Source organism: Epinephelus lanceolatus, chromosome 11, assembly GCF_041903045.1.
Source record: "Epinephelus lanceolatus isolate andai-2023 chromosome 11, ASM4190304v1, whole genome shotgun sequence".
In the NCBI taxonomy this organism is placed as follows: Eukaryota; Metazoa; Chordata; class Actinopteri; order Perciformes; family Serranidae; genus Epinephelus; species Epinephelus lanceolatus.
The window spans coordinates 25,408,583-25,434,335 of record NC_135744.1 but is presented as its reverse complement, the minus strand read 5'-3'; the positions used below and the strand labels follow the sequence as shown (position 1 = coordinate 25,434,335).

The window sequence follows — 25,753 nt, the reverse complement described above, 5'->3', positions numbered from 1 at the left end:
CCATGTGTTTTTATTGCCTAAACCTAAACATGTGCTTTTATTGCCTAAACCTCACCACTTCCTTTTGTTGCCTAAACCTAGCCATGTGTTTTTGTTGCCTAAACCCAACCACGCGTTTTTGTTGCTTAAACCTAACCACATGCTTTTGTTGCCTTAACCTAACCATGTGTTTTTGTTGCCTAAACCTAACCACATGCTTTTATTGCCTAAATCTCACCACGTGATTTGTTGCCTAAACGTAACCATGTGTCTTTATTGCCTAAACCTGACCACGTGCTTTTGTTGCCTTAACCTAACCATGTGTTTTTGTTGCCTAAACCTGACCACATGCTTTTATTGCCTAAACCTAACCATGTGTTTTTGTTGCCTAAATCTCACTGCGTGATTTGTTGCCTAAACGTAACCATGTGTTTTTATTGCCTAAACCTAAACATGTGCTTTTATTGCCTAAACCTCACCACTTCCTTTTGTTGCCTAAACCTAGCCATGTGTTTTTATTGCCTAAACCCAACCACGTGTTTTTGTTGCCTAAACCTAACCACGTGCTTTTGTTGCCTTAACCTAACCATGTGTTTTTGTTGCCTAAACCTAACCACATGCTTTTGTTGCCTAAATCTCACCGCGTGATTTGTTGCCTAAACGTAACCATGTGTTTTTATTGCATAAACCTAAACATGTGCTTTTATTGCCTAAACCTCACCACTTCCTTTTGTTGCCTAAACCTAGCCATGTGTTTTTGTTGCCTAAACTCAACCACGTGTTTTTGTTGCCTAAACCTAACCACGTGTTTTTGTTGCCTAAACCTCACCACTTCCTTTTGTTGCCTAAACCTAGCCATGTGTTTTTGTTGCCTAAACCCAACCATGTGTTTTTGTTGCCTAAACCTAACCATGTACTTTTATGGCCTAAATCTAACCATGTGTTTTTGTTGCCTAAACCCAACCACGTGTTTTTGTTGCCTAAACCTCACCACTTTCTTTTGTTGCCTAAACCTAGCCATGTGTTTTTGTTGCCTAAACCCAACCATGTGTTTTTGTTGCCTAAACCTAACCATGTACTTTTATGGCCTAAATCTAACCATGTGTTTTTGTTGCCTAAACCTAACCATGTGCTTTTCTTGCCTAAACCTACCCACATACTTTTATTGCCTAAACCCAACCACTTCCTTTTGTTGCCTAAACCTAACCACATTCTTTTGTTGCCTAAATCTAACCATGTGTTTTTGTTGCCTAAACGTAACTACGTTTTTGTTGCCTATACCCAACCACATACTTTTACTGCTAAATCCAACCATGTGTTTTTGTTGCCTAAACCCAACTATGTACGTTAGCTGTGAGGGAAAAAAAATGTAAATCCACATTGTTGTACTGGCGTAGTGCTTTTATTTTGAAAGAGACAGTATGTAATTGGTAAATTTCCTGTGAAAACAGAAGTGTATTTTGAAAGAAGACAATACATGTAACAGATTTAACTCGGCATGGCGTCCCAGAAAGTCAACAACCAACGCACCCAGGGTACCTTTCACGTCATGTCTGGACGTCATATCTGGATGTGAAAGGTCCGTGACCAAACGTCGACATGTGACGAGGTCAGAGTGAGAATGTGTTTTAACGAACATGAAAAATAACTTGTGTATCCACCCTGTGATTCAGATCTGCTCTAAAATTTAATATGCTCTTCCTGGTCCAGTTTCATGAAAACCGAGCCAGTAGTTTTTCCATAATCCTGCTGACAAACAAACAAACCCAACTGAAATCAAAACCTCCTTTGCGGACGTAGTAAGTCAGGAGCAAGTTATTGTCTCTACGTTGTATGATGTGGTACTTCTAACACACAGTTTTGCAGTCCAGAGAGGTTGACGTTGGTTACACAGATGTTGCTTCTCCAGCTGTTTTCGTTGGTTTGCCCATGTGGAAGTGAGCAGGCTGGATTTAATCGAGGTCAAGTGAATCCTACTTGTAGCGCCTTGACAGTATTGTTCCTTCTTGACACCACACAGTGCTGTGGAGTCAGAGAGTTGGCTCGGCCACCAGTCCTCCCTCCTCTCCTCCGATTTCTTTGTGTTGCATCACGTTTTGGAGCTTCTGTGTGAAATAATTCAAGAGAGACATCCGAGATTCCTGGAATACCTCATGATGCTTCACATTTGGTCCAGATAGTGAAGCCCTGCGGTCACCTGTCCTGGTTTCACAGTCAAAGTATATGAAAAGGTCTTGAGTGTATGAGTTTCGTGCGGCAGGGGATAGAGGGTTCAGCTCGGAGAGGAGACGTGTGTTGTTCAGTGCGAGGGCTGGAATGTGGTGTGGACAAGTGGAAATTTCTCTCTCCCGTGTTAAAACGGCCATGGCTGTAGCAGCAACAATATGAAGACTTTTCCATATTTGAGCTGTCGTGACGTCGGCGCAGTGCAGCCTAATCTGAGTCAACCTTTCCTCAAAAGAAAAGTAGATCCTGCCAGTGTGTGGAGAATACCTTTCAGTACGTGGCCTTCAATATGTTCAAGGATTTCCACAGTCTGTATAGTTATTGTCTGAATTCAGCTGGAATTTTGTGGACGAGCAGGCGAAGGACCAAGAAGCAGTCAGGTTTTTAGCAGTGATCTGGATCTGGGATTTCTGCCAACAGATGAATAATTTTTATGGCCATTATGTTGAAAGTAATAGAGAAAGAAAGTTCATTGGACAGGTCAACATGATAAAGTGACCAGAAGCCCGGGGATAAGAAACCGGGGCCATTGCTCTTATATTGTATACATCTGTTTCCAAAACATACATTTTGAATAAATAAATGTAACCTTAAATTTAAGTTGGATGAATGATATCCCAGAGTGAAATAGCTGTGGCGCAAAGTGGAGGACATATTAGTGTTGGCAGAGGTTTGTGCTGCCAATGAGTTTTTATGTTTTTTTTTTTTTTTTTTTAACATTGTTTATTTTATCTGACCAGCTGTCCAAAAACCAAAAGCATTACAGTTAGAGTGATATGAAAAAGCAAACAAATCCCAGATTTTATGTGTTTCTGACAAATAGCCATGCTGGCAGTGTGCCTCCGTGGATGGCAAATCTGTCCATAGGTCAGCCAGCTAGTTCAACCATTTGGTCCAGATCATGGATTGTATAATAAAGATGGACAATATGACAGCGCCCCAAAAGTGAAGCCAAAACATCTCGATTGCCCCCTGGTGGCTGGCTGCAGTACAGGTCATATACCCTGCCACCATTAGTAGGCAAAGCATACATCAAATAAATGCTTTCCAAAAATGGTTTGTATCATTTTCGGAAGTTCTTATGATATCGATTTATAGCCAAGTGTTTTGGTTATAACTTGTTATGTGATGCTAGAAAAAGTTTGAAGGGTTTGATCTCATGATTGACAGCTGTTGGTGCCAGTCATGGATGTATAAAGAAAACTGGATACAGCACTGGAGGCAGACCTTCATTCATTCCGGTGAAAGTTGCTCAATGGCAAATGAAGCCAAATGGCGGCTAAGTGCAGCCGAGCAGCTAACTTCCGGTTTAGCCCTTGTCTAACATGAATGGGGATAAAAAGATTTAATTGTGCAGCTCTTGCAGACTTTTTAAATGTTATCGGACCGAATGGATCAAATCCCGGTGGTGAAATGAATCTCCAAAAAATGTATCCACTGATTTACAGATGTCTCTTTACCAATGTAAGTCTATGGGAAAAGTCCTTTTGAGTCCCGTGGCATCGCGCGATGGACATTTAAGTTGTAACTCCACATTTGGCCACTAGTAAAATTGGCTTCAAAGCCTGAAGCTGTTCCTAGGGGCTCAGTGCCAATTGATGCTCTTTGCGATCAATGGCGCTGCTCGCTGTTGGTTGGACGGCAGGAGCTAAATAACGTGGAGACTGCGACTGTGCAGATTCTGGCTCCAAATGATGTTGTTAGCTCAAGATGGTAGCAGCCGTATCAGGGATATTCAGGCTTCATTTTTGTATAGAGAGTGTAAGTGAGGTTTTTCCATCTGTATACAGTCATTGGTCTGCATTGAAATATCTCAACAATTATTGTATGAATTGCCACGATGTTTCGTAAAGACTTTCATGGCACCCACATGATGAATCTGACTTTGTTGATCCCCAGATTTTTCATCTTGCGTCACCATGAGGTTGGCATTCATGGTTTTTGAGTAAAAAATCTCGCTAACTATTGGATGGATTGCCAGGAAACATATGGTACAGACTTGGGTTGCGAATCACCAGATGATCCACGATACAATATTATCACGATACTTAGGTCATGGTACAATTCTATTGCAATTTTAATATTGTGATATATCAACATCTGTTTTATTTAATAAGATAAAGTTTTCAGTCTGCTCATCTCACTTCAGCTATTTTATTTGCAGCAAAATGTATCTAGTGGACTGAAAAAGCAACGGATTATATTATTCTGATAGGCTACCTAAAGTTTAACCTGTAATGTTAATAATTTATATAATAATAGACAAAAAACGATATTTGGCACTGTGTGACAATATGATATTACAAAAATATCGTGATACTTTGCAGTATGATACTTTTCACCCCTAGTACAGACATTCATGGCCCCCCCTCAGGGTGACCTGTATGATATTTGGCTGAAAACAGCAGCCTGAGAGGTGAGAGTGACCAAACACAGTAAATGTATGAGCCCAACACATGTATCTGCTGTACATGGGGACAAATCACCTAAAAGACAGGCAGCTCTTTTACACTTTATGTACACAGACAGTCAGAGATTATAGAATATCTGTTCTGGTTTAGTAAGTAGCAGTTGGACTTCGCACTGGTCTATTAAATATACAGTGTGCAGCATACATCATAGCAGTTCTTCTATGTAATCATTATTTAACAAGTGTTCTCTGAGCTCTTGTAGACTGCAATTCATTCACTACACACTTTGTCATTAACGAGTGAACACTTACTCGACATAGCCTATTTAATCTGCATAAACAACTGCAATGAAGTTAAAGATATGATCTGATCATATGTTTCCAGGGAATCCACATCATTAATGAATCTATATTTCACTCCACACTTCTTAAAACTGATGAAAGCATGGAAAGTTGAAAGCCTCCCAGGCATGTTGGCAGGCAGAGAAAAGTTGGCGTTTACAACCCGATATGCCCTTTTTTTTTCCTTGGCTCCAACATGGTATCTATGTAAGTCATCATCGGGCTCTGTGGGGGCGCAGGCATCGTTATCGTTTATGTCAGGCATAAAAGAGTGAGCACATCTTCGGGTATTTGAGAACAGTTATGTTCCATTAGTAAATCGCAATCGCAATTGCTTAAACCTCGAATGAACCTTTGTGTAATTACTCATCAGATGTCCCATTGCATGTCCTCTTCCATGTCTCTGTGGGGCCTGGACCTCTATAACGACAGATGGAAACTGTCTTTTTTAATTATCTCCATGTGATGGGCTGACAAAATGTCCAACAACCGACTTGAAAGCTTGGTGTAAATTGCAGGATAGGGTGAAATAGAGAAGGTTACAGCGGTTTTTTTTTTGCACCTCAGAGAGTGTTTTTGTTTATGTGAGTGCATCTGTCTCACACTTTGTGCACTTGTGAAAGGGAGAGTTGTATCTTCAAAAATATCTTTTAAAAACAAAGTGGTTACATAAAAATCTGTATCCGTACACAAGCCTCGGTTATTTTCAACAAGACTCATTTTCAGTCCATTTTTTTTCGTGCTTTTGCTAGCACAGAAGCATCTCATCTATCAGCCGTACCGACAGCAGCTGCTCGACTCCCAGACCGCCCTCTTAGCAGCAGCATCTCTTTATCAGGGCTCCAGGCGTCCAGGATACTATAGATTCACATCTTTTTCTGGAATAACTAAAAACGAGGGGCCTCATGTTGCACAGGAAGTGGTCTTATCATATCCTGGTCTGGGCTTGTCTCCCCTAAAATGGGCATCATGAGAACGTGGATATGTCTATTTCAGGATTTCCCATGTGGTTCTTTATTTAGAGTTAAGTGACAGTAGTAGCGCTGTGGTTTGTTTTGGTTTTCCCTTGGCATGGGTCAGAGGTCCATGGGAGCCTGAAAATGAAGACAAGTCAGTCAAATACAGTAGACAGAGCCGGGTTTGCTTTCTCTGTATTTAGGAGGAGAGTTTATTTTACCTTTCAAAGCCCTCCGCTCTTCCCCACACACTCTTTTTTCTCCAGTGCCAAACCTTGGAGAAGGCGGTCTAACACGGGCAACCAAAAAACCTGCAGCACTCCATCTTTTTGCCACAGGTTGGACTGAACTCAGAGGCAAAGCTGGGCAAAGCTCCCGCGCTCACACCCTCTCAAACACAAACACATGTGTGTGGGAGGCTCATGGACATTCATTTGCAGCTGATTAATTGTGAAAGCTTCTTCCTTTTGATGATTTGCCCATTTATCGTGAGTAATCGCATGTTGATCATTACCTCTTGCTCAGGGTGTGTTTTAAAGGAATACTTCACCCCCCCAGTGACCATTTTTATTTCAATTACTCACCCAGAAAACTGTTTTTCTTGCATGCCTCCACGGTAAATGAAGAATCCAAAAGCTGAGAAAATTCTTGATGAATTGACGTCATAGGGCTGCATTTAACAACAGTAAAGCTATATCAAAGCATCTGTCTACAAACTCTCAACTCGTGCAGCATAACCAAAGTCTCATTAATTCATTTATATGCTCAATGCTTCCCACTAAAACCTCAATATGTAAAACACTTCTGCAGAACCAGGTGTGCTACCTGTCTGTGCATGAGACAGGCACTGAGTGTACGACTGAATAAATCAGTCTTGGATTATACTGCACAAGTCCATAGTACCTAGTACATAGTCCATAGTACAGGCAGGCAGTCCAAAAATGCATCCGAGGCACTCTGACTGTGTTAAAAATCCTTTATTAATACACAATTAAACCAACGCGTTACGACTAGAAGGTCCACACCAGGGTGTCAGGGGTTTATCCATGTATTAATAAAGGATTTTTAACTACAGTCAGAGTGCTCTGAATGCATTTTTGGACTGCCTGCCTGTACTACAGGCACTATATATATACTATACTATATGTATATGTAATTTTACACTGAGTGAGCTTTTTATCTTTATGAGACTATTTGCCCTATCCTTGAAGAGCACCTGATTTTTTACAACTAACAACATAGAGCCTTAACCCAGTACATCTGCCCTCTATTTGTCCTCTCTAGTGTAACTTTGGGCGTAGTTTTGCTGTTGTTAAAGGCAGACCACAATGATGTCAACTCAAGAATTGTCTCAGTTTTTGGATTTTTTGTTTGCTGTGGAGGCACGGGAGAAAAACAAACTTTTTTTACTCAAATTGAGCATCACATAGGGGAAGTAGCTGATATAAAAATGGTCACCTCGGGGCGTGAAGTAATTTTTTAAGGGTCCAGTGTATAGCACTCAGAGGGATATATTGGCAGAAATGGAATATAATATAACAAATATCATTTTGAAAGTATAATCACCTGAAAATGAGAGTCATTGTGTTGTCGTTACCTTAGAATGAGCCGTTTATATCTACATACGGAGTGGGTCCTAGTCCATAGAGTATGCCATGTTGTATAGCCGTGTTTCTACAGTAGCCTGGAACGGACAAGCCCAAAACTGGCTCTAGAAAGGGTCATTTGCATTTTCATGCCAGCCACCGTAGTTAGCAGCCCCTCTGCAATGAGCCAAACAGTGTCAAAAAACACTTATTTTTAATGTGAAACTGCTTTACGCAGTGTTTTTACTGGTTTAAATCACAGGAGTCTCATTTATAAACCTTGCGAACGCTTGAAACGAGGCCTGAAAGAGGCGTACGCCACTTCCCATGCAAAAGTTGTGATCTATAAAAACAGACTTGATGGGAGAAACTATAACCAATGCTTACCAACATTTTGGAGACAGGAAATTGACGACGCAGATGTTGAAGTGGAAGCCTGATTGTAGAAATTTGGCTTTTGTCTGTACATAGATTTTTAGCATGGATTTTACGCACTACAAAGAAGACCCAAGGTTTATTTGTTTTGGAGAGGAAGAGACCTCTGTGGATAATTAATCAAGATTTATGCTTCTGCGTACCTACAACGCAGAGGGCTTTGCGGAGGTGCACCTCCAAAAAATTGTAACCATGTGTCAAGGCAGCGCAGACCCACGCATACCCAACGCATACCCAACGCAGACCCACGCATACCCAACGCAGACCCACGCATACCCAACGCATACCAATGCATACCCAACGCAGACCCAACGCAGACCCAACGCAGACCGCAAGAGCTATAATTGGTCCTTCAAACTACATCATTTCCGGCATTTCGCAGGGTTTCACTTCCTGCTGCAGTACCACAGCACCGCCATTTTCAAAAGTCTCCATTGTGATCGGTTGTGTTTTGAGTTTTGATTAAAAAATGGATGTAATAATGTAATAAGAGCATTTGTTGTTCAATGTCGATCATTTCGAGCTCCAGCAACAGTCTTTCTCTCTTGGTCGCTATTTTCACTGTGACTAGAGCAAAGCCAGAAGATAAACAAACACGTGACAGAGTCTAGGTAGGTATATAAAGGAACACCGCGCCCCCAAGCGCTTTGGTAGGGAATTGCATAGCGACATAGACCAACAGGACGCAGATCTATGATAGGCACACAGCAACTGCGGAGCAACTGCATGCACGTTGCGTCGAGTGTACGCAGAAGCACAAAGAAACTTTTAGGCTCCCAGTAAAATCCTCCTAACAACGAACACTGAAGGAATCCTAACTGGGTGTTCACGCTTGGCATATGGGGAAAGTTTCCAGCTAGTAGCACTCCAATCCTCACCGCTAATCCTACACACGGCTCCTTTAATATACATAGATGCACATTCTGTCACCTCTTCCTGTCTATTTATGCATGTTGGGAAAATAACACATGAGGTTATTTAGGGGCTGCTGCTCTTAGTAACCTTTTACCACTGTTTGGCAAGTGGGACACCATCACTCTGTAGAACTTTCACAGACTGTTATTGCTTTGAAAAGTTGCATGAATATAAACATAGTGTAATATACTGAATGTATTAATAGATTAGACTAATATATTTGGTCATTTTCAAACAGAACACCCTGTCGTAAAAATATTCAAGCTTCTATTCAGAGAAGTCTGCAAGTGAAAGCTCACAAACATGGTGTCTCCCTCCTTTAGAGTAGTCTGACAGCCCCAAAATGTGAAAGATATATAAAAACATGTTGTTAAAAGGGTTAAATTCACAGTCACTCGTGTCAGAGTTTACACCACAACACTCATTCAGAGAAGAAATCCACATCTGAGCAGGAGTTTCCCGAGAAATCAAAATCATTCATGTCATCACTTTCTGCAAAAAAAAAGCCAATTCACAAGCATCCAATTAAGTTATGAAAACAAAGCAGCAATTAGAGGTTTTTTGTAACGTCACAGGGGAACAGTGTGTATATTTGTGTGTGTGTGTGTGTGTCTAAGTGTATTTGGTGCTCTAGAGCAAAGTGTACTGAACCCAGCTCAAACAAACAGCCTTCTTTGCCATCTTTAACACTCTCCTCCCATTTGCTAAGCAAGGGGGAGAAACGGAGCAGTTATTTAAAGCCGCGCAGAGGAATGCGAGCGCTAGGGACTGCACCCACACCGTGCAGGACCCTGTAGCTGTAGCGATTAGCCAGGGTAAACAGAATAACACGACCTCTGCCAGCGCTGCCTGCCGCCATGGCCTGAGACTATGCAGCCCACAGACATTACCTGCCACGCACTCCACTGCTGAGTATCCCGCAGGGCAGGTATCTGACATAATCTCAGCAGAGCACTGTCAGCACTCCTCTACCTGCCTGCCCTCCGGTCCCTATTGCCGAGGCTTTTAGGCAGTCATTATATGACATCACCGCTATCGGTGCCAAGATCCTGTCTGACTCTCTGGCTCTCTTTCCACAAACATCTCTGCCAGAGGGGAGTGACAGGGCAACGTTGGATTGGTGCCCACCCAAGAGCTATAGAAACCACACCACATATTTTCCATGACATGTGAAAATCCCATTGTGCAAGGCCGAGTTTGATTTAGATTTGGGTATTTGCAAACCTCTTCACTCAGATCTGATCGGCCTGATGATGGCTGCTTCGGATTCTCGGGAGGGGACGGCTCATCGTCATCGTCCGGTTTCTGTTAAGTTTAAAAAACTGTTGTTTTAGGCGCACTGTGAGAGGTAATGAATGCCTTTGGTGACAGTGGTGCACTCTGGCAAAGGGCAGCCCCGTTGTTTGGATAGCTGAGGGCCACTCAGAGTTTCTGGGGGTTGACGGAGCGCATAGAGTTCTGCCGGGGGAGGAGGAATGCGTACGCAGATTTGTGTTTTCAAAAGGCAGTGATTATGTCATTTACTCCCAACGTCTGGCTCAGCTGCAGTCTGACCCACTTCATGCGTTGCTCTTTCTCACTCAGTGTGGTATGTGGTCTCACATTGCCAGTCGATGGTAGGCGTATTTTGGGGATGCGGTTTCCTGCTTTGGAGCTGATGGTAAAGGGAAGCACGTCATATGATGATAGCCATTCTCTTTTTAAACTGGCTCCACCGGCAACTGTGTTTACAGTTTATGGGACCCTGTGTTGTTTAGTCACGGTTCTCTCAGGTCATTAAAGATGGCATTGGATAGTAGTAAAATCGAGGAAGGAATAGTATTGGCAATACTTTTTAAACCCTAAATAAAATGAAACTTCTGACAATGACATTCACTTCAATGATGTGGAATGCGAAACGGTCCCTTATAGCACCAAACCCACTGAGAATGAACACCAGATATTGTAACTCTATGGAGCTTTTAACTGCTTGTAACCAAGCAGCAACTTCTGTGGTTGAGAAATGACGCCAATGCCGAAGTGCCAAAAACTGCAGCTTATTGAATGGCCAGTTGAGGCTGGCTCCAAAACAGAGTCAATCCCTGTAGTGTTGGTGAAGATGGTAATTCTAAGTGCTATATCATGGGCGACTGGACTTCCTTTAGTTTCCTGTGGACATACCACCTCTTATCCAAAATGCTTATTCAGAAATAAACATGTTTACAGCCTGGTACAAAAAACAGTTTTGGTCTCTATAGCTAATTTCCCCCTTCGTGACAGCCGTACAGGGGGTGAATTCTTTTATCACCCGCCATTTACATTTTATTAAGGCTCAAAGTTATGCATATTTAAGGGCGGGGCCGCTTGATTGACAGGCTGTCTGTGAGGTATCGCTAATGGTTGCTGCAGTCTGAGTCAGATTCACCCCTCGCTCCTCCACACCTCCAACCTATCGTTCAAATATGGTCAAGCCAAGATGGAGATGGCCGAAATCCCAAACTCGAGGCTTCAGAACAGCAGTCCACAATCTGATAGGTAACGTCATGGTAGCTATGTCAATTTTTTATACAGTCTATGCTTCTAACTCATCGTTTTGGTTTTCCAGGCTGGACATTAACAGTATGGTTGAGCCTCACTCCTCTCATACCTAGAGCTTGATATCATTTAAAAAAACCAAGGTGGCAATGGCTGAAATCCCGAACTCGAGGCTTCAAAACAGCAGTCCACAAACTGATGGGTGATGTCATGGTAGCTACGTCTATGTCTATTTATAGAGTCTAGGCTTGTAACTCATTGATTTGGTTTTCCAGGCTGGACTTTGGCTGTATGGTTGAGCCTCATGACTCTCATACCTAGAGCTGGGTGTAGGTGTATTGGGGCACCCAGAAGCTCACCTGGTAGAGCAGGTACCCTAAGTATAAGGCTATGTCCTTGCCACAGCTGCTGGGGGTTTGATTCCAACTTGCGGCGCTTTGCTGCATGTCATCCCTTTTCTCTCCCTTCATTCTGAAGCTAAACTATCAAATAAAACCAAAAAGCCAAAAAAAATAATGTGAGTGCCCATACCAGTATCACCTGAAAGTAATACAGACACCAGTAGAGTACTTAATTCAATACCAATGATGTGAATGGAAGCATTCAGCTGCATAAAATGCCACCAGACGCCATAAGCCTGTAGTACAGTCATACTTTTGAACATGTTGGTGGCTTCTCGGCAAGCTGAACTGCGACTCCATCAAATACACTGAACTTGACTTCACCATGCCACAGATTGTATGGGTAGTTGCGGTAGGGGGCCCATCATACATTGCATTAAATTGAAGAACACTTGCAGTGACTGGCTGTGAGCAAAACCATGGAGTACAAAAACGATTGGCCGCAGTTAACGTTTGACTAAAGAAGGCAGAGGGCTGAAACCAACTCCTTTCAAGTTAGATAACAAGGTCGATACAATGCCTCTATCTGGAGATGGATAGCTTACCGTAGTGTAAAGACTGGAAAGAAACTAGCCTGGCTCAATCTGAAGGTAACTAAATCACCCCCACTAGTGACTCAAAAGCTCACTAATTTAACTTTACTGTATGGGGGACTATATGTCAGACTTTTCTTGGCCAGGAGCAGTGACTGTCTGGAGTCGCTACTGGTTGACTGGCAACTTCACGGTGATGACAAGGTGTTGATATGGTGATAATGACTAATTATGTGCTGACGGACCTGATAAAAGGTTGCAAGAGAGAGAAGATGTTTGGAAGTACCGTATCAAAATATATTTATTTCTACATTTTGCTAAATTTCTGAGAATCTCGCCTGTTGAAGCTTCAGTGTGAGTTGTAGTGTTTAGTAATAAGGCAGTGTTTTTCAGAAGTCTGGATCTGCTTCATGCGTCATAGTTACATTAAAACAATAAGAAAACTCCACCAATGGAAAGACGACTCGTTGTGGTATCACCATGTGTATTTCTGTATCATGAAAATGACCAAAAAGTGTTGTGGCATCCATTTTTAAATCTCAGACTGGGACTGAATCATAGTGAAAGTGACTCAGTGTGATTTTTGCGTCTGAATTTTGCAGACTTGGTAAATTGCTCTTTGTGATTCAACCAGAATATGACCGTGTTCAAAGACAAGGGACAGATCGGGCCATTGTATCATCCGTATGGCGAGAGATGATGTGTGCAGTAGCTTTCATTTCAGTGAGCTGGGGAACTTTTGAAATGTGGTTTGTAGGGCTGTAATTTGTTGTTTTTGTGCCGGGAGGGTGCGGCTGTGGCTGAAAGGACGCTGTGGAGGGAGGGGGCTGGGGATGCGTCATCTCCAGACAGACAGGAGTGAGTGGGTGGTCACAGGGCACTCAGAGGGCAACCTTTCCTCTCTTTGTCTCTTTGTTTCTTTCTTTCTATTAATCTTTACACACATGTACAATACATGCCTGCACAGACTAGTCTAATTTTCCCACCGGTTATTACTGTAATTTGGCAAAACAAAAAAAAGTGCGTCTGTCTTTATGTGTTTTTATGGACATACATGGTGTCTTTTCTTGGCCTGTTAGTTACACCAGGCTTGCTTACTTAGCAATTGAGGAATGCACAGTATGTTTTTCTTTAAAGGAAAAAGAGTGTCTGGGAATCATAATAATCCCACTCAAACATCACGTTATTTTTTATTCTCTGGATTTTACATTTCTGCCTCATTTTGCTTCGTTCCTCCCTCTTTACTAGTGATATGATATACAGTATATGACAGAGATATGTTCGTTTTGCCTACTCATGCTGTGAGGAGGTCTGTCTTTCTCCTTACAGAGTGAATCATGACATTATGAAGAAGGAGCTTTCACTCGTATGACACATGAAACACTCTGACAAAAGAGCCCGAAGACAAAGACTGTTTTTCCCTCCTCTCTTTGTGTCGTTTTTCACTTCAGTTCGCTTTTATAGTTGGAGTGAGCGCTGCATGGGAAAATTATACGCTTCCTGAATGTCTTGGAACGTACCTGCAAGCTGACGTTCAATATTAAATTAGCTTTCAAAGCCGTGACAGCGAAGGATACAACTTTAAATGGTCTCTTAGTTAAAGGACCAGTGTGTAAGATTCAGGGGGATAAAGTGGCAGAAATGGAATATGATATGATAGAGTGGTTCCTAACTGGTGGGTCGTGGTCCGAAAGTGGGTCCAGGTCCATTCTGAATAGACCGCAAGTGACTCGGGAACATGTCAAGTTTGTAAAAGACACACTTTAAATGGTAAATGGAACTGCACTTGTATAGCGCTTTTCTAGTCATTAGACTTCACACTACGAGTCACAGTCACCCATTCACACACACATTCCTACACTGGTGGCCGTAGCTACCGTACAATGTGCCACCTGCTGCTCAGTTTTTTTAACACACTCAAAGACAGATGGAACAGCCATTGGGAGCAATTTGGGGTTCAGTATCTTGCTCAAGGATACTTCTACTAGACTAGAGGAGCCAGGGATTGAACCGCCGATCTTCTGATTGAAGGATGACTTTGGCCGATGAATTTCTGGCACAGAGCTTTTATTTTGAAGTGCAGCATACTGCTGTAGCATGAGCGACTAATGGACAGCTACTTAACAGAGGCAGCAAACTAGCTCAACGCATGGCCAAACGCAAGTATGATGCTGAATATATTAAACTGTGTGGACCTTGAACTAATGACGAAGGAGAAGTATAATGACCTGAAAATAATTCGCATTTTCGCGTCAGCCACCGTAGTTAGCAGGCCATACATTGTTGGAAAAACAGCTTTTATAACGTGAAACTGCTTTACTCAGTGTTTTTACCAGTTTAAATCACCAGATGTTTGTTTTGGAGAGGAAGAGACCTCTGTAGAGAATTCATCTCTCTGTAAAAACCTTCTTAACGCCTGGATCTTAAGTTATCAGAGAAAAAAGGTGAGCACACATTAGCAGGTGCTGGGCTAATGGCCAATCTGCTATGAGCTGAACACAGTCAGAAAAACACTGATTTATATTGTGAAACTGCTTTATTGAGTGTTTTTCCCTGTTTGAATCACCTGGTCTGTTTGTTTTGGAGAGGAGGAGACCTCTGCGGATAATTTGACTGCTAGTAAAAACCTCCTGAACAATGGACACTGGAGGAATCCTAACCAAGAGTTCACGCTTGGCACATGGGAAAAGTTTTAGCCGGGTGCAGTCTAAAATCCTGATGCCAATTAATCCTACACACTGCTCCTTTAACTGAATCCATACATGGTAAAAATGGGGGTAAACATTCAGCAGCACACAGAGTGTCTTCATTTAAACCGTTAGTAATTGATAAACTACTTTGTGCAGATCTAAATTCCACAGATGCAAGATGAATTGTCGTTTAATGGGATTCTGGATTGCCCTCCATTTTTCTCTGACATGTGTAAAATAAGGTTCATGATAACACACTGCTTCACATATACACAAGGCCCTCTCCCCACCACGCAGCCTGTTCATGCCTAGCATTCATTTAGACCACCAAATAACTCCTAGGTGCGTTTGATTCTTAATAACACACCACCTCGAGTCTCAGGAATGTGTTAGATCCATAAAGACAAAGGCGTGGTACAAAACACTTGGAGACGCTAAGCTAACTGACGACGAGAGTCAGTGAGCGATTCTGCATCATAAATCCTGCTAATGAACTCCGAGGTGATGATTTAAAGGGAAAGTCTGCTGGAAAGTAAAATTCCTTGTTATGATCTCAGCCTTAAAGTGTGGTGCTCTTTTTAGTGTGTAATGTGGTGCAGTCACCCAACCACAGCCGCTCTCCAGGAGACAGTACACCCTCCACTTAATAGCTCACACACACACACACACACACACACACACACACACACACGCGGACTAACACGCCCATTCACATATAAGATCTGCAGAAAACATTAGCCAGTGCATCTCGGGTACAGTTCAGGCTTAAATGAAGGGGACAGATGTGAAGGAGAACAGCCGCTGTACGGTATGTTTTTATAACATACAAATGATTCAGTCCTCCTGGAGCTCTGAGGACAAGCAGACACGAGACACCTAATTTAAACAGAGTCCAATATTCACGATAACATAGGCACAAAGTGTTGCTGTAATACCACCTATTGTTGAGAACTTTAGTTTGATTGAAGAAATCAAAGGGGAATTTATTTTTTTTTTAAGATATTTTTCTGGGCATTTTTGCCTTTATAGATAGGACAGTTAAGAGTGAAGAGGGGAGAGAGAGAGAGGGGGAGAATGACATGCAGCAAAGGGCCACAGGCCAGAGCCGAACCTGGGCCGCTGCGTCTCCCAATATTGATCCTATAGGCATACAGTACTTCACTGTTGCATACAAATTGCCTAAAACCAAACCAACTTTCATATCAAGACTACATAAAATGTGATTTATTTGTGCAATGAAGTGCACACATTCCTGACCCACCCTATGGGGGTACATTTCCTGTTTGCGTCGACACATAAAATGGATAAACCAGTGTTTTATGAGTGATGATAAAACAGACCAGATACAGAAATAACAGCCATGAGCCCCAGTTTACCTACATTAAAATATTTAAAGGTTCTTTATATAAGACTTTGAACATTAATACAGCAGCAAACAACTATTTGTTTTGTCAAGATATAGTGGAGTAATGGCGTCCTGGGCAGAGAATGAAGTCAATCTCCCTCTGAGGGTGTTGTAATCCGAGCTTCTCTGTTCTTTGTTTTGGTAGCTGGGCCAGCCACACGTGCATGTTAGTGCATGTGAGTTCCTCCTGTCATGTCCCAGCGGCTAACGAATTGTCACCGCTCTTCACTGTGCTCATACGGCAGTTTCTGCTGATAAAGCCATCCAGACCCACGGTGTAGAGCGCGGCTTGGGCTGCACTTTCCTGACCGAACCTGACTCGAGTCCAAGACAGTTATAACCGAGCCCGGCCCGACCCTGACAGACTTTCTGATTTTTAAGTCTGAACCCGACAGGAGCCCAATGCAGTTACCTGACATATTGTTATCATGGTTACAGCTTGTCTTTCCTGATAGCAACTTTTGTATAGTGTCTTCCATTTTCATTAGCTCAGTCTGAATATTTACCTCCTCCTGCCTGTAACTATTGGCCCATGTTGCGTTTAGGCGTTGTCACGTTGTCACAGCAGCATGTCAGGAGGGCTGAAACCGAACCGAACCCGAGCAAAATTTCTGATTTGTTATCTGAACCAGGCCCGTCGGGCTCAGGTCGGGTATCCACACTGTGATGGTCGCGTGATGGTCGCAGCACTGAAGAATATGCCTACTCTCCCAGTTCCCTCTCATATTAAAGGCCTTTGCATACTGAGTCTGATTTTTTCAGATGAGATTTTTTTTTTATTCTTAAGATCTGTGCTGCATCGGCTGATATCCTTTGTTTAATTAGAATCTGTATCCGTCTAGACTGTAGAAAGAGGTGTGCTGTGCTGGCAGCTGCAGCTGTGTATTGTACTTTGCATGTCATCACACTGGGTTCATTTTGCAACAAACCTCATTCTCACAGCCCCACCCAAGAAATATTAGCCAAAATCTGGAATACGATTCCCCTCCTTTCCTTTGTGTTCATTAGTGTGGCATTGACCCTGACTGCGCTACATCAGAGTGCCGCTCTCATTCAGACACCTTCCCAGCCAGACGGGGCCTCAGCCCAGACTTTTCCTTACACTATGTCGTCTCTCCGCTCTCTGTGGTTTCAGATTGTGTAATCACTTTTGGAGAGAGGTTCTTTTCCTGACTTTCTGTGTCTGTTATCCTAATTTTCAACCCCTGCATCTTTCCCAGTTTCCTCTCATTCTAAATCCAGTACTGAAACGAAATTTGAACCGTGGAAACAGGAGCTCTTAAGTTGAGTTTTGAGTCCTATACAGTCTGGGCTGCTCACCCTCTTTTTCCTGCCATGACTGAGCCTTCCAGCTCAATCCTGCATGTTGCTGCCTGCACTCAGTCCCAGTGGTTAAAGACCACTGTCACATGGTGTTAGGTAGTGGAAGGCTGCTTCTGAAGTTGCTTCAGATTAAAAGTTTTTTACTCCAATAGTCAGTTGTTTCATTGAGGTCCTTCAATTTTTCTGCCAGACTTTCACTATGTGAGGATGTCCCTGCTGTGTTTAAAGTGATCTAGTCCCCCAATTACGCCACAGCCCAGACTCCCTGGCAGTCCACACCTAATTACTTCCATGTGTGCACACTTGGCTCAGCAGCAGAAAGAGGCCTCCTCTCCTCTCCTCTCCTCTCCTCTCCTCTCCTCTCCATAATTTTATGATACAGGTTACTTTGGTGTAAACCTCAGCACTGGAATAAAATCAGTGACAATATAGAGTTGATGTTGGAGAAATGATGGATTTAAAGATGTTTCGCAGAGTCTTGGCAAGGAGGAAGAGGAATGTTGCCGTGCACTCAAAGACAACAATACCGTGTTGAGCATGTATGCTGTGTATTTGACAGGGAGGTTGTGATTAGATGTGTAATTGCTGAGAAAACACGGTGGAACAGAGTACTGCAAGTGAATAAATGTTTTGACTGTAACCATAGTAAAAGACGGAGCAATTTAAACTGATTAGGAACAATTTGGAAAATTAAAGGACTGAGTATTGAAGTGAAATGTGACCTTCAAAGACGATCAAGCCAGTTGACATCTTCTTTTATCAGTTACAGGGCTGTGACTCAGTATTCATGAATTTGCCTGTGTTTGGTCCATAAAATGTTGCTAGTTGAAGTAGATTGAAAAATGCTTTTTGCTGTTTGCTGTTTGATCAACAGTCCAAAACCCAAAGCCTGAACCACTAAATTTTTGATACTGTGCTTAAAAAATCACCCCCCCCCCCCTTTTGAATATTATCAGCCCATTAAATGGCTGTTATCAGTTGTTTTCATGAACACTATAATGCTTCAGACGCAGCAGACTGCACCTACCAGTGGGCCAAAAGGTGCGTATCAAACAGTGTGACGTCGTCGCACATTTGTTAGGTTTCAGTTTCACTTTGGTTAGTTTTAGGTGCCAAAACTTCTTGATTAGGTTAAAGAAAAGATTGAGATTTCTGTTGCAATATGTATGTATGTAACATAACCTGATGTAAGTGAAGTATGCTACGTCAATGTTGACTTTTGGTTTCACACAGGACACAAACAGCGGTCTCTTAAGTGAAAGTCCTGTGTATGTTTGACCAGTCCATCCACTGCAACCTCCTACCTACGCAGATTTTGTTGCTCTTTATAAAACATCACCTGACCTCCACTTTTGCTCCCAACATAATTACTACAGCCATTAGAGGTCACCACCCATAAATGCAAATGTGGGAGGTAGAGTAGGGCCATACTGCCTCAAATCTATGACTCCCAATGTCAGCTGATAACGGCCGTCTTGGAGTCTCCATAGGTTGCCTGCCAACTGCTTAACTAAATTATCAAAATTGTTGCAAATTAAAGTGGAAGTTATTGTTGGCACAGCTGTTCCAAAGACGACCAAACCATTTACTGTTTTTCTCAGAGCCCAGCAACTACCACAGTTCCCACAGCTGCTTTAGTTGTTCCACTGTCCGTCATCAGTGGGGATAGTACCTGTAAAGAACGTACATTAATACTCTCAGGTAACTGGGGATAGCTACTGTGGAAAACAGAAGCACTATCCTTTCCCTGTTTTAGTTGTGCAATGGTTGACAAACTTCCTTTGTGCCATAAATCAAACCTTCATTTTCCTGGGAGATTGTTCCTGGTGACACTGGGAGATTGTTCCGGGTGACTAAATGCAGACTGTGTTGTTATCGGGGTGGCTGCAGGTCCTTAAAAAGTCTCAAATGTCGTAAATACACATTTACTAATAAAAGGTGTTAAAAAATGATAAATAAATTCGGATTGAATGGATCTTAAATGTTTTTTGTCACATCACTTATATCATTTTTGGTGTTTGTGTTCTAGGAAACATAATTCTAACAGGAGGGAAACGCTATTCGACGGGGTACCAGACTTCGGCACAACACCTGTATGTGTGCAATGCCCCTATTTTTGCCCCGTCAATACACTTAGATCACGCAATGAGTCTGCAAGGTCATTAAACTAGGACCTTGCAAGCTATGAAAAATAGGAAAATGCAAGTGAAAGGACAAAAAACTTAAAAGAATAACAACAATTACTCTAAGTGATTAAACCCAGTGCCTGGAAATGTTTATGAGGCAAACTGAGCTATAGGTCTAAGGTGTTTCAGACGTGGTAAAATGGGGATCAGGGTGGTGGAATCGCACATGTAGAGCTGTAAGTACAGATCGTTAGGGTCATTTTACTGCTCATTTTGAACTGATGTCAATGTGTGTACTTGGAAAGAGTCTATTTTCACTCTTGGTGTGTGTTCCCATCAAAAGTTTAGTCTTATATTTCATTTAAAGTGGTATTAAAAGGTCTTAAAAAGTCTTAAATGTAACTTGTTTATACCTGTAGACACCCTGATTATTCTATAGTGCATCCAAAATTGACTCCTTTATTGGGTTAATTGTTTCATATTTATGCAGATATTTACTGACTGAATTGTATTTTGTTCATAAGCACTTGCTATTTGTTTTAAGATGTTTATTGTGGCTGTTTTGATTGAAAGATATGCTTCTACATACTAAAACGTGAATTTAAAGTACGGTACTGAAGCATATTTTTGGTAGTGATACTAAAACTCCTTAAATTTTGGATATTACCAGGCCCTATGTAAAAAGTGCTGAGACGAGATGGCCTTCCTGAATGAACTTTCACTATTACTTCTTCAGCAGTCATAGCTGTAGTAGTGGTGTCGTTTGTTTTTCAGCTTTCTCTCGGGTCTCTCCATGGATTCATAACTTCCTTGCAGTTTTCTCCTCAGTCCTGCTCGCTCTCTTTCACTTTCCTCTGATTGTTCTATTGTGGGAATTTCAAAAACAACTGGACTTTACATAAACACAATGGGAGACCCAATAAAACCGCAGTGAATACTGTCTATGCCATGAATCTCTCTCCAGCCAGCAGCTTTCCCATAGATTTCAAGATCTTTCCCATATGTCAGAATAGAGCTGTTAAACAGATCAATGACTCTACCTGCTTTCCTGCTCAGACGCTGCTGCTGCTGCTGACTGGCTGACTGAAGGGACCTGTTAGTCCGTCATGCTGATGTGACTTTTACAGCGGTACAGCTCAAAGTGAATACTTAACGTGGCCCGAGTCATGCCACAAACTTCTCTGTCTGTCTGCCGTATTTATGTGATATGACACTAAATCATCAGTCTCAGTCTGTCTCTGAGGTGAATTCATCTAAAATGAGAAATTCCAGTCGGATGAGACTCATGAATAACTTTCATTTACTTGTTGTATAACTAATTATTTGCTTGTGTTGCTCGTGTGTGTGTGTAAGCTTTTCCTCTCCACTGATGATTCATCGCTCTGAACTGTTGACCCTCGGTATGACAACTCTACCCCTGTCTCTCTCTGCAGTTGTGTGTCCCCTGACGTGTATGAATGGAGGAGTATGCAGCTCGAGGAAACACTGCCTGTGCCCGCCCGGCTTCACCGGTCGGCTCTGCCAGTTTCCACTCCACCAGACGCAGCAGGCTCAGGCAGCACGAGGCAACAAGCAGCCTGTCTACCCCATATCTTTGAAGCCAGACGGCCAAAAAATATTGGAGCAAATAAACATAGGGCGTACCCAGTTGACGCAAACACACTCTGTTTTTACCCTACCCATGTCGCACTCATCTGAAGGTATCTATCTGTCATCCGTTGCCAGAACTTTTTATCTCTGTTGATTTTTCTTGATATATCTGTGATGCATTTTGCTCCCATGATATCTTCCTTTCCTCTATTTTCAGTGCAGTTTAATGTACGCGTCCACCACACGCCGGACACCTCTGTAGTCATTCAACCCCTAGATCCATCAGATGTCAAGCCTCCTCACAAGACAGGGCAACGCCCGATCCCCTCGAGACACAAACCAAAGGGGCGCTGCTTCCAGGAGACCACACCCAAACAAGCTGTGAGTTTAGACACATGTCGCACTGATGGACAATCCAGAAGGCTTTTGTTTGTCATTTCCACTGATAACATTTCACTGTCTCGTCTTGCTTCAGTGCAACAGCACCCCGCTTCCTGTTCTGACCAATCAGGAGGATTGCTGCGGCAGTGTGGGCAACTCATGGGGACAAAACAAGTGTTATCAGTGCCCCAAACTGCCAAGTGAGTTTCAGTTTTTTTCCATCTTTGTAGATACCACCCACCATTTGTTTACTCTTATCTGTTTTTTTTGAGTGCAACAAACTGTTTTCTTAAAGTAGTCCTTGGTATTTTTATCCCATCTACATCTTGTGTGTTCCTGGGAATAAATTATTGTTTGTCGAGCCAAAAACGTCAAGCATTCCCTGCAATTTATCCCTTCCACCTTAAGAAATTATGGCCCTGGATTAAAACAATCACTTCATACCTCTATAAAACTGTGTACATGAAAGTTAGTGGTGAGGTGGGGTAGGGAGTGTGTGAACGGGTTGAGCAGGAGAAAACGGAAGAAATTACGGGAATTACACACAGACAGTGAGACAGAAAAAGAGAATGTGGAAAATAACCCTCTACTTAAGCGTGTTCCTATGGGCCTGCCCAGTGCAGGACTGTCATCACATTGCTGGAGATTGAATTTCAAGAAAATCTTGGCTACTCACGTTTTTCCACTCCGCTATTATTCCGTCTCTCAGTTCTGACTCAGACAATGTGGCCTTTGACAAAACCTGATACTGTACGTCTGGTTAGTCTTTAGACAACTGGATCCCTGCCCGGAGTGCTGTCTGTTTTGTTTCATTCATATCCATTTATAAGCTCCTTGTTGTTTTTGTTTTTTCTTAATGAGAATGGCAAACGTGAGCTGTAATCTTTCCCCTCTTTTCATTGTGTTTTCAAAATGTTTGTGTAAGTGCAGTCTTCCCACAGCTCTCTAATAAAACTTCAGTACATGCTGTTACTCCCTCATGGAAAGAAGAACATTCTTCTGTTTTAGAGCTTCAAAGCTCATTTGGGGAATGAATAAGAACAAGAATAATGCACTGTAAACCTCATGAAAGACATTTCTATTCTGTGACAAAGTACACTTCATCAAAGGCCTCATAAAAAACAACTGTCATCAGAAAAGAACAAGAAAGGCAAAGAAAGAAGAAAAGAAAATCTGAGTTCGTCCAATCATAAAATCATGACATAAAATGTTAAAGGAGGAGTTTGACATTTTAGGAAACACGGTTATTAGGGCTGGGAGATATCTCATGAAAATTATATCACTATATTTTTGGGCTATATCTTGATACACAATAAATATGTCCACATTTTTAAATCTCCTCAAAAGCACTTCATCAGTGCTAGGACTTGGAAACAAAAATGAACGTACAGTATTTCTGACCAAACACCCTCTCTGATGCGACTAAGTTGTGGGGATTACTATTGTTTTTTTTTTTTGTTTTTTTTTCAGTAAACAATAGTGAGATTTTTTGATCAATAATGCAGCTATATAACAACTAAGTGGTTTAAGGCAAGTGTTAAAACAAACAGAAAAGTCTGGTATGTTGATAGTTTATATCAGTAATGCAGCCTTTAAAATGAGGGAAAAACACCATTTATGTCTTATCACGATACGATAACCAAAATCTAAGATGATATATAGTCTCATATCTCGATAACGATCTAATATCTTTATATTTGCCCAGCTCTGACGGTTGTTCACTTTCATGTCTGTACGGCTAATGTGAAGCCATCAGCTTTGTCACAACCAAGAAGAGCCACTCTTGCTGTTTCTCTGTTTTCAGTCTTTATGCTAAGCTAAGCTAACTGACTGTAGCCTTACATTTAACAGACAGATATGAGAGTGATATCAGTGTTCTTAAGTGAATGAGACTATTTCTCAAAATGTCGAACTTTTGCTTGTCAAAGTTGGCTACAGTAGCTTCTACAGTGTTTTAGTGCCACTGCCAAAAATACAACTACCTCTTTAATGTGACTGTGTGTAAAGATCGTTTTTAAATGTTTTTAGACTAATATTAATGCACATGTTAAAGGAATAGTTTGACATCTTGAGAAATATTTACTTGCTTTCTTGCAGGAAAGCAAAACTTGTTGCTTTTACACTTTTGTTCACATAGTTTGGTTTAGTTTATTTTGGTCATTTTCCAACTTCTAAAACACAAATATACTGGTAGATAGACAATACTCAAATGTTAAGTTAATGGTAATGATAATAGAAATAATAATAATTAAAAAAAAAAAAAAAAAACATCTGACCGAAAACATGTAGGGTGAAGCTCTAGCTTATTACACCTACCCTTTTAACATTCATTGTTTTGTCAGCTTCCTTTGAATTATACAGAGCAATACGAAGCTGATGGAACTATAGCCTTGGACCAAGACGTTAATTGCATGAACGTCTTGAAAACGAACCCCGTTTTTCGTTTGGGGGTTCCCGGTCTAGACCGATTCACGTCTCCATAAACGTTCAAATCAAACATGTAATGTACTCACCTCATAGGCACAGATGTTAGGAAGGTGTACGGGGGGTTGCCGTGTGTTTGTATATATCCGTTATTGTTCAATAAACATGCATTTTATCTCGGGATATCTTGAAATTATCTTCACCCCTTCTTCGTCCTGCAATGAATGAGTGCACCGGCTTTCTACTGCGCCACAGCGCCCCTATAGCGGTTGGGAGGTGTATTGCACATTGGTAGTAAGTCTTGGTCCAAGGCTAGAGCCTTTTACTACCAATGTGCAATACACCTCCCAACCGCTATAGGGGCGCTGTGGCGCAGTGGAAAGCCGGTGCACTCATTCATTGCAGGACGAAGAAGGGGTGAAGATAATTTCAAGACATCCCGAGATAAAATGCATGCAATGAACGTCTTGGTCCAAGGCTAATGGAACTATAGACATTAAAGCCTAATGTCTGCCCAAATATACTCTGTTCATACTCTCTGTTCAACATTCACACTTTTTTAACTCAAAGGCTTTCATGGTGACACAGTTGGTTGTGCACATGAAAAGTGACAAAAGTAGTTGTGTGAAGAATTTAAACCAAAAATGCTTAAGAGAGAGATTCAAAATGTTATTACTTTTACACCTCTGCACACCTGGCCAGTGGCTGTGTAATGTGGGTGTTTTATTTCAGTTTTCTGAGCCTGTTTCCTCCTTGCATTAACATGCATCTTGGACGGTCCGATCAGAAGTGGACAGCTTTCGGTGTATCTGCGTCTCCATACGCGTCTTGAGTGATTACTTGCGATCGCACCTCACTTTCCTGCTCTCTATGCAAATCAACACGTGCATCATTTTATTAACCATCAATAGGAAACTAATGCTGCAGGAATGTGAACTCTGTGCCAGGGACAGTTGGTGAGAGTCTGCTGGTACACACACAGTGACAGGGCTAACTGTTAGCATCACACGGCTAATGCTACCTAACGTTTATTACCAGGTTTAACAACAGAGTAAAGCTGTTTCGGTGTCACTGTGAGTTTGTTGGGACCCCTGCTGCTGCTGCTAGGTTAGCAAATGCTAACGGGACAGACATCGAAATGGCTGCCAAGAAGACAGCAGCCCCAATGTAGCCTTTTATTCTGTTTCGGGAAATTTTTGGTTGTATTTCCAGTGCAGCTGATGCAGGAAAATGGCGTGTGAGTGCTTAAAGATAAGCTGAGTATCCTGTAAAGTTTCCTGACACTGTTAAACTTTTAACATTTCCAGATATTTGAGAAAGTAGAAGTTGGTGTTGGGAATCCCTCATGATTTACAGACTGAATACTGACAAGAGCTAAAATTCTATTTTTATATTAAGTGTTAAAAATGAATATGAGTTGTATTTTGGTTTGTATCCCTCACCCGTAGCCCTTCTAATTCCAGAAACACAATTTCACTCACACTTATTCACACCTCTCCCTCTGTGTCTCGCCCTGT

The 25,753-nt window shown here is 41.9% G+C and overlaps 1 protein-coding gene across 4 annotated transcripts in view; it reads left to right on the top strand.

Moving 5' to 3' along the window:
* ltbp3 (latent transforming growth factor beta binding protein 3) overlaps positions 1-25,753 on the top strand; it is a 57,362-nt gene that overhangs the window by 4,122 nt on the left and 27,487 nt on the right. For all 4 annotated transcript variants that reach the window (XM_033609854.2, XM_033609828.2, XM_033609837.2 and 1 more), the window contains exons 2-4: positions 21,275-21,541; positions 21,649-21,812; positions 21,907-22,012. In XM_033609854.2, the coding sequence (XP_033465745.1) occupies positions 21,275-21,541; positions 21,649-21,812; positions 21,907-22,012 (537 nt within the window). The remainder of the gene's footprint in view (positions 1-21,274; positions 21,542-21,648; positions 21,813-21,906; positions 22,013-25,753) is intronic.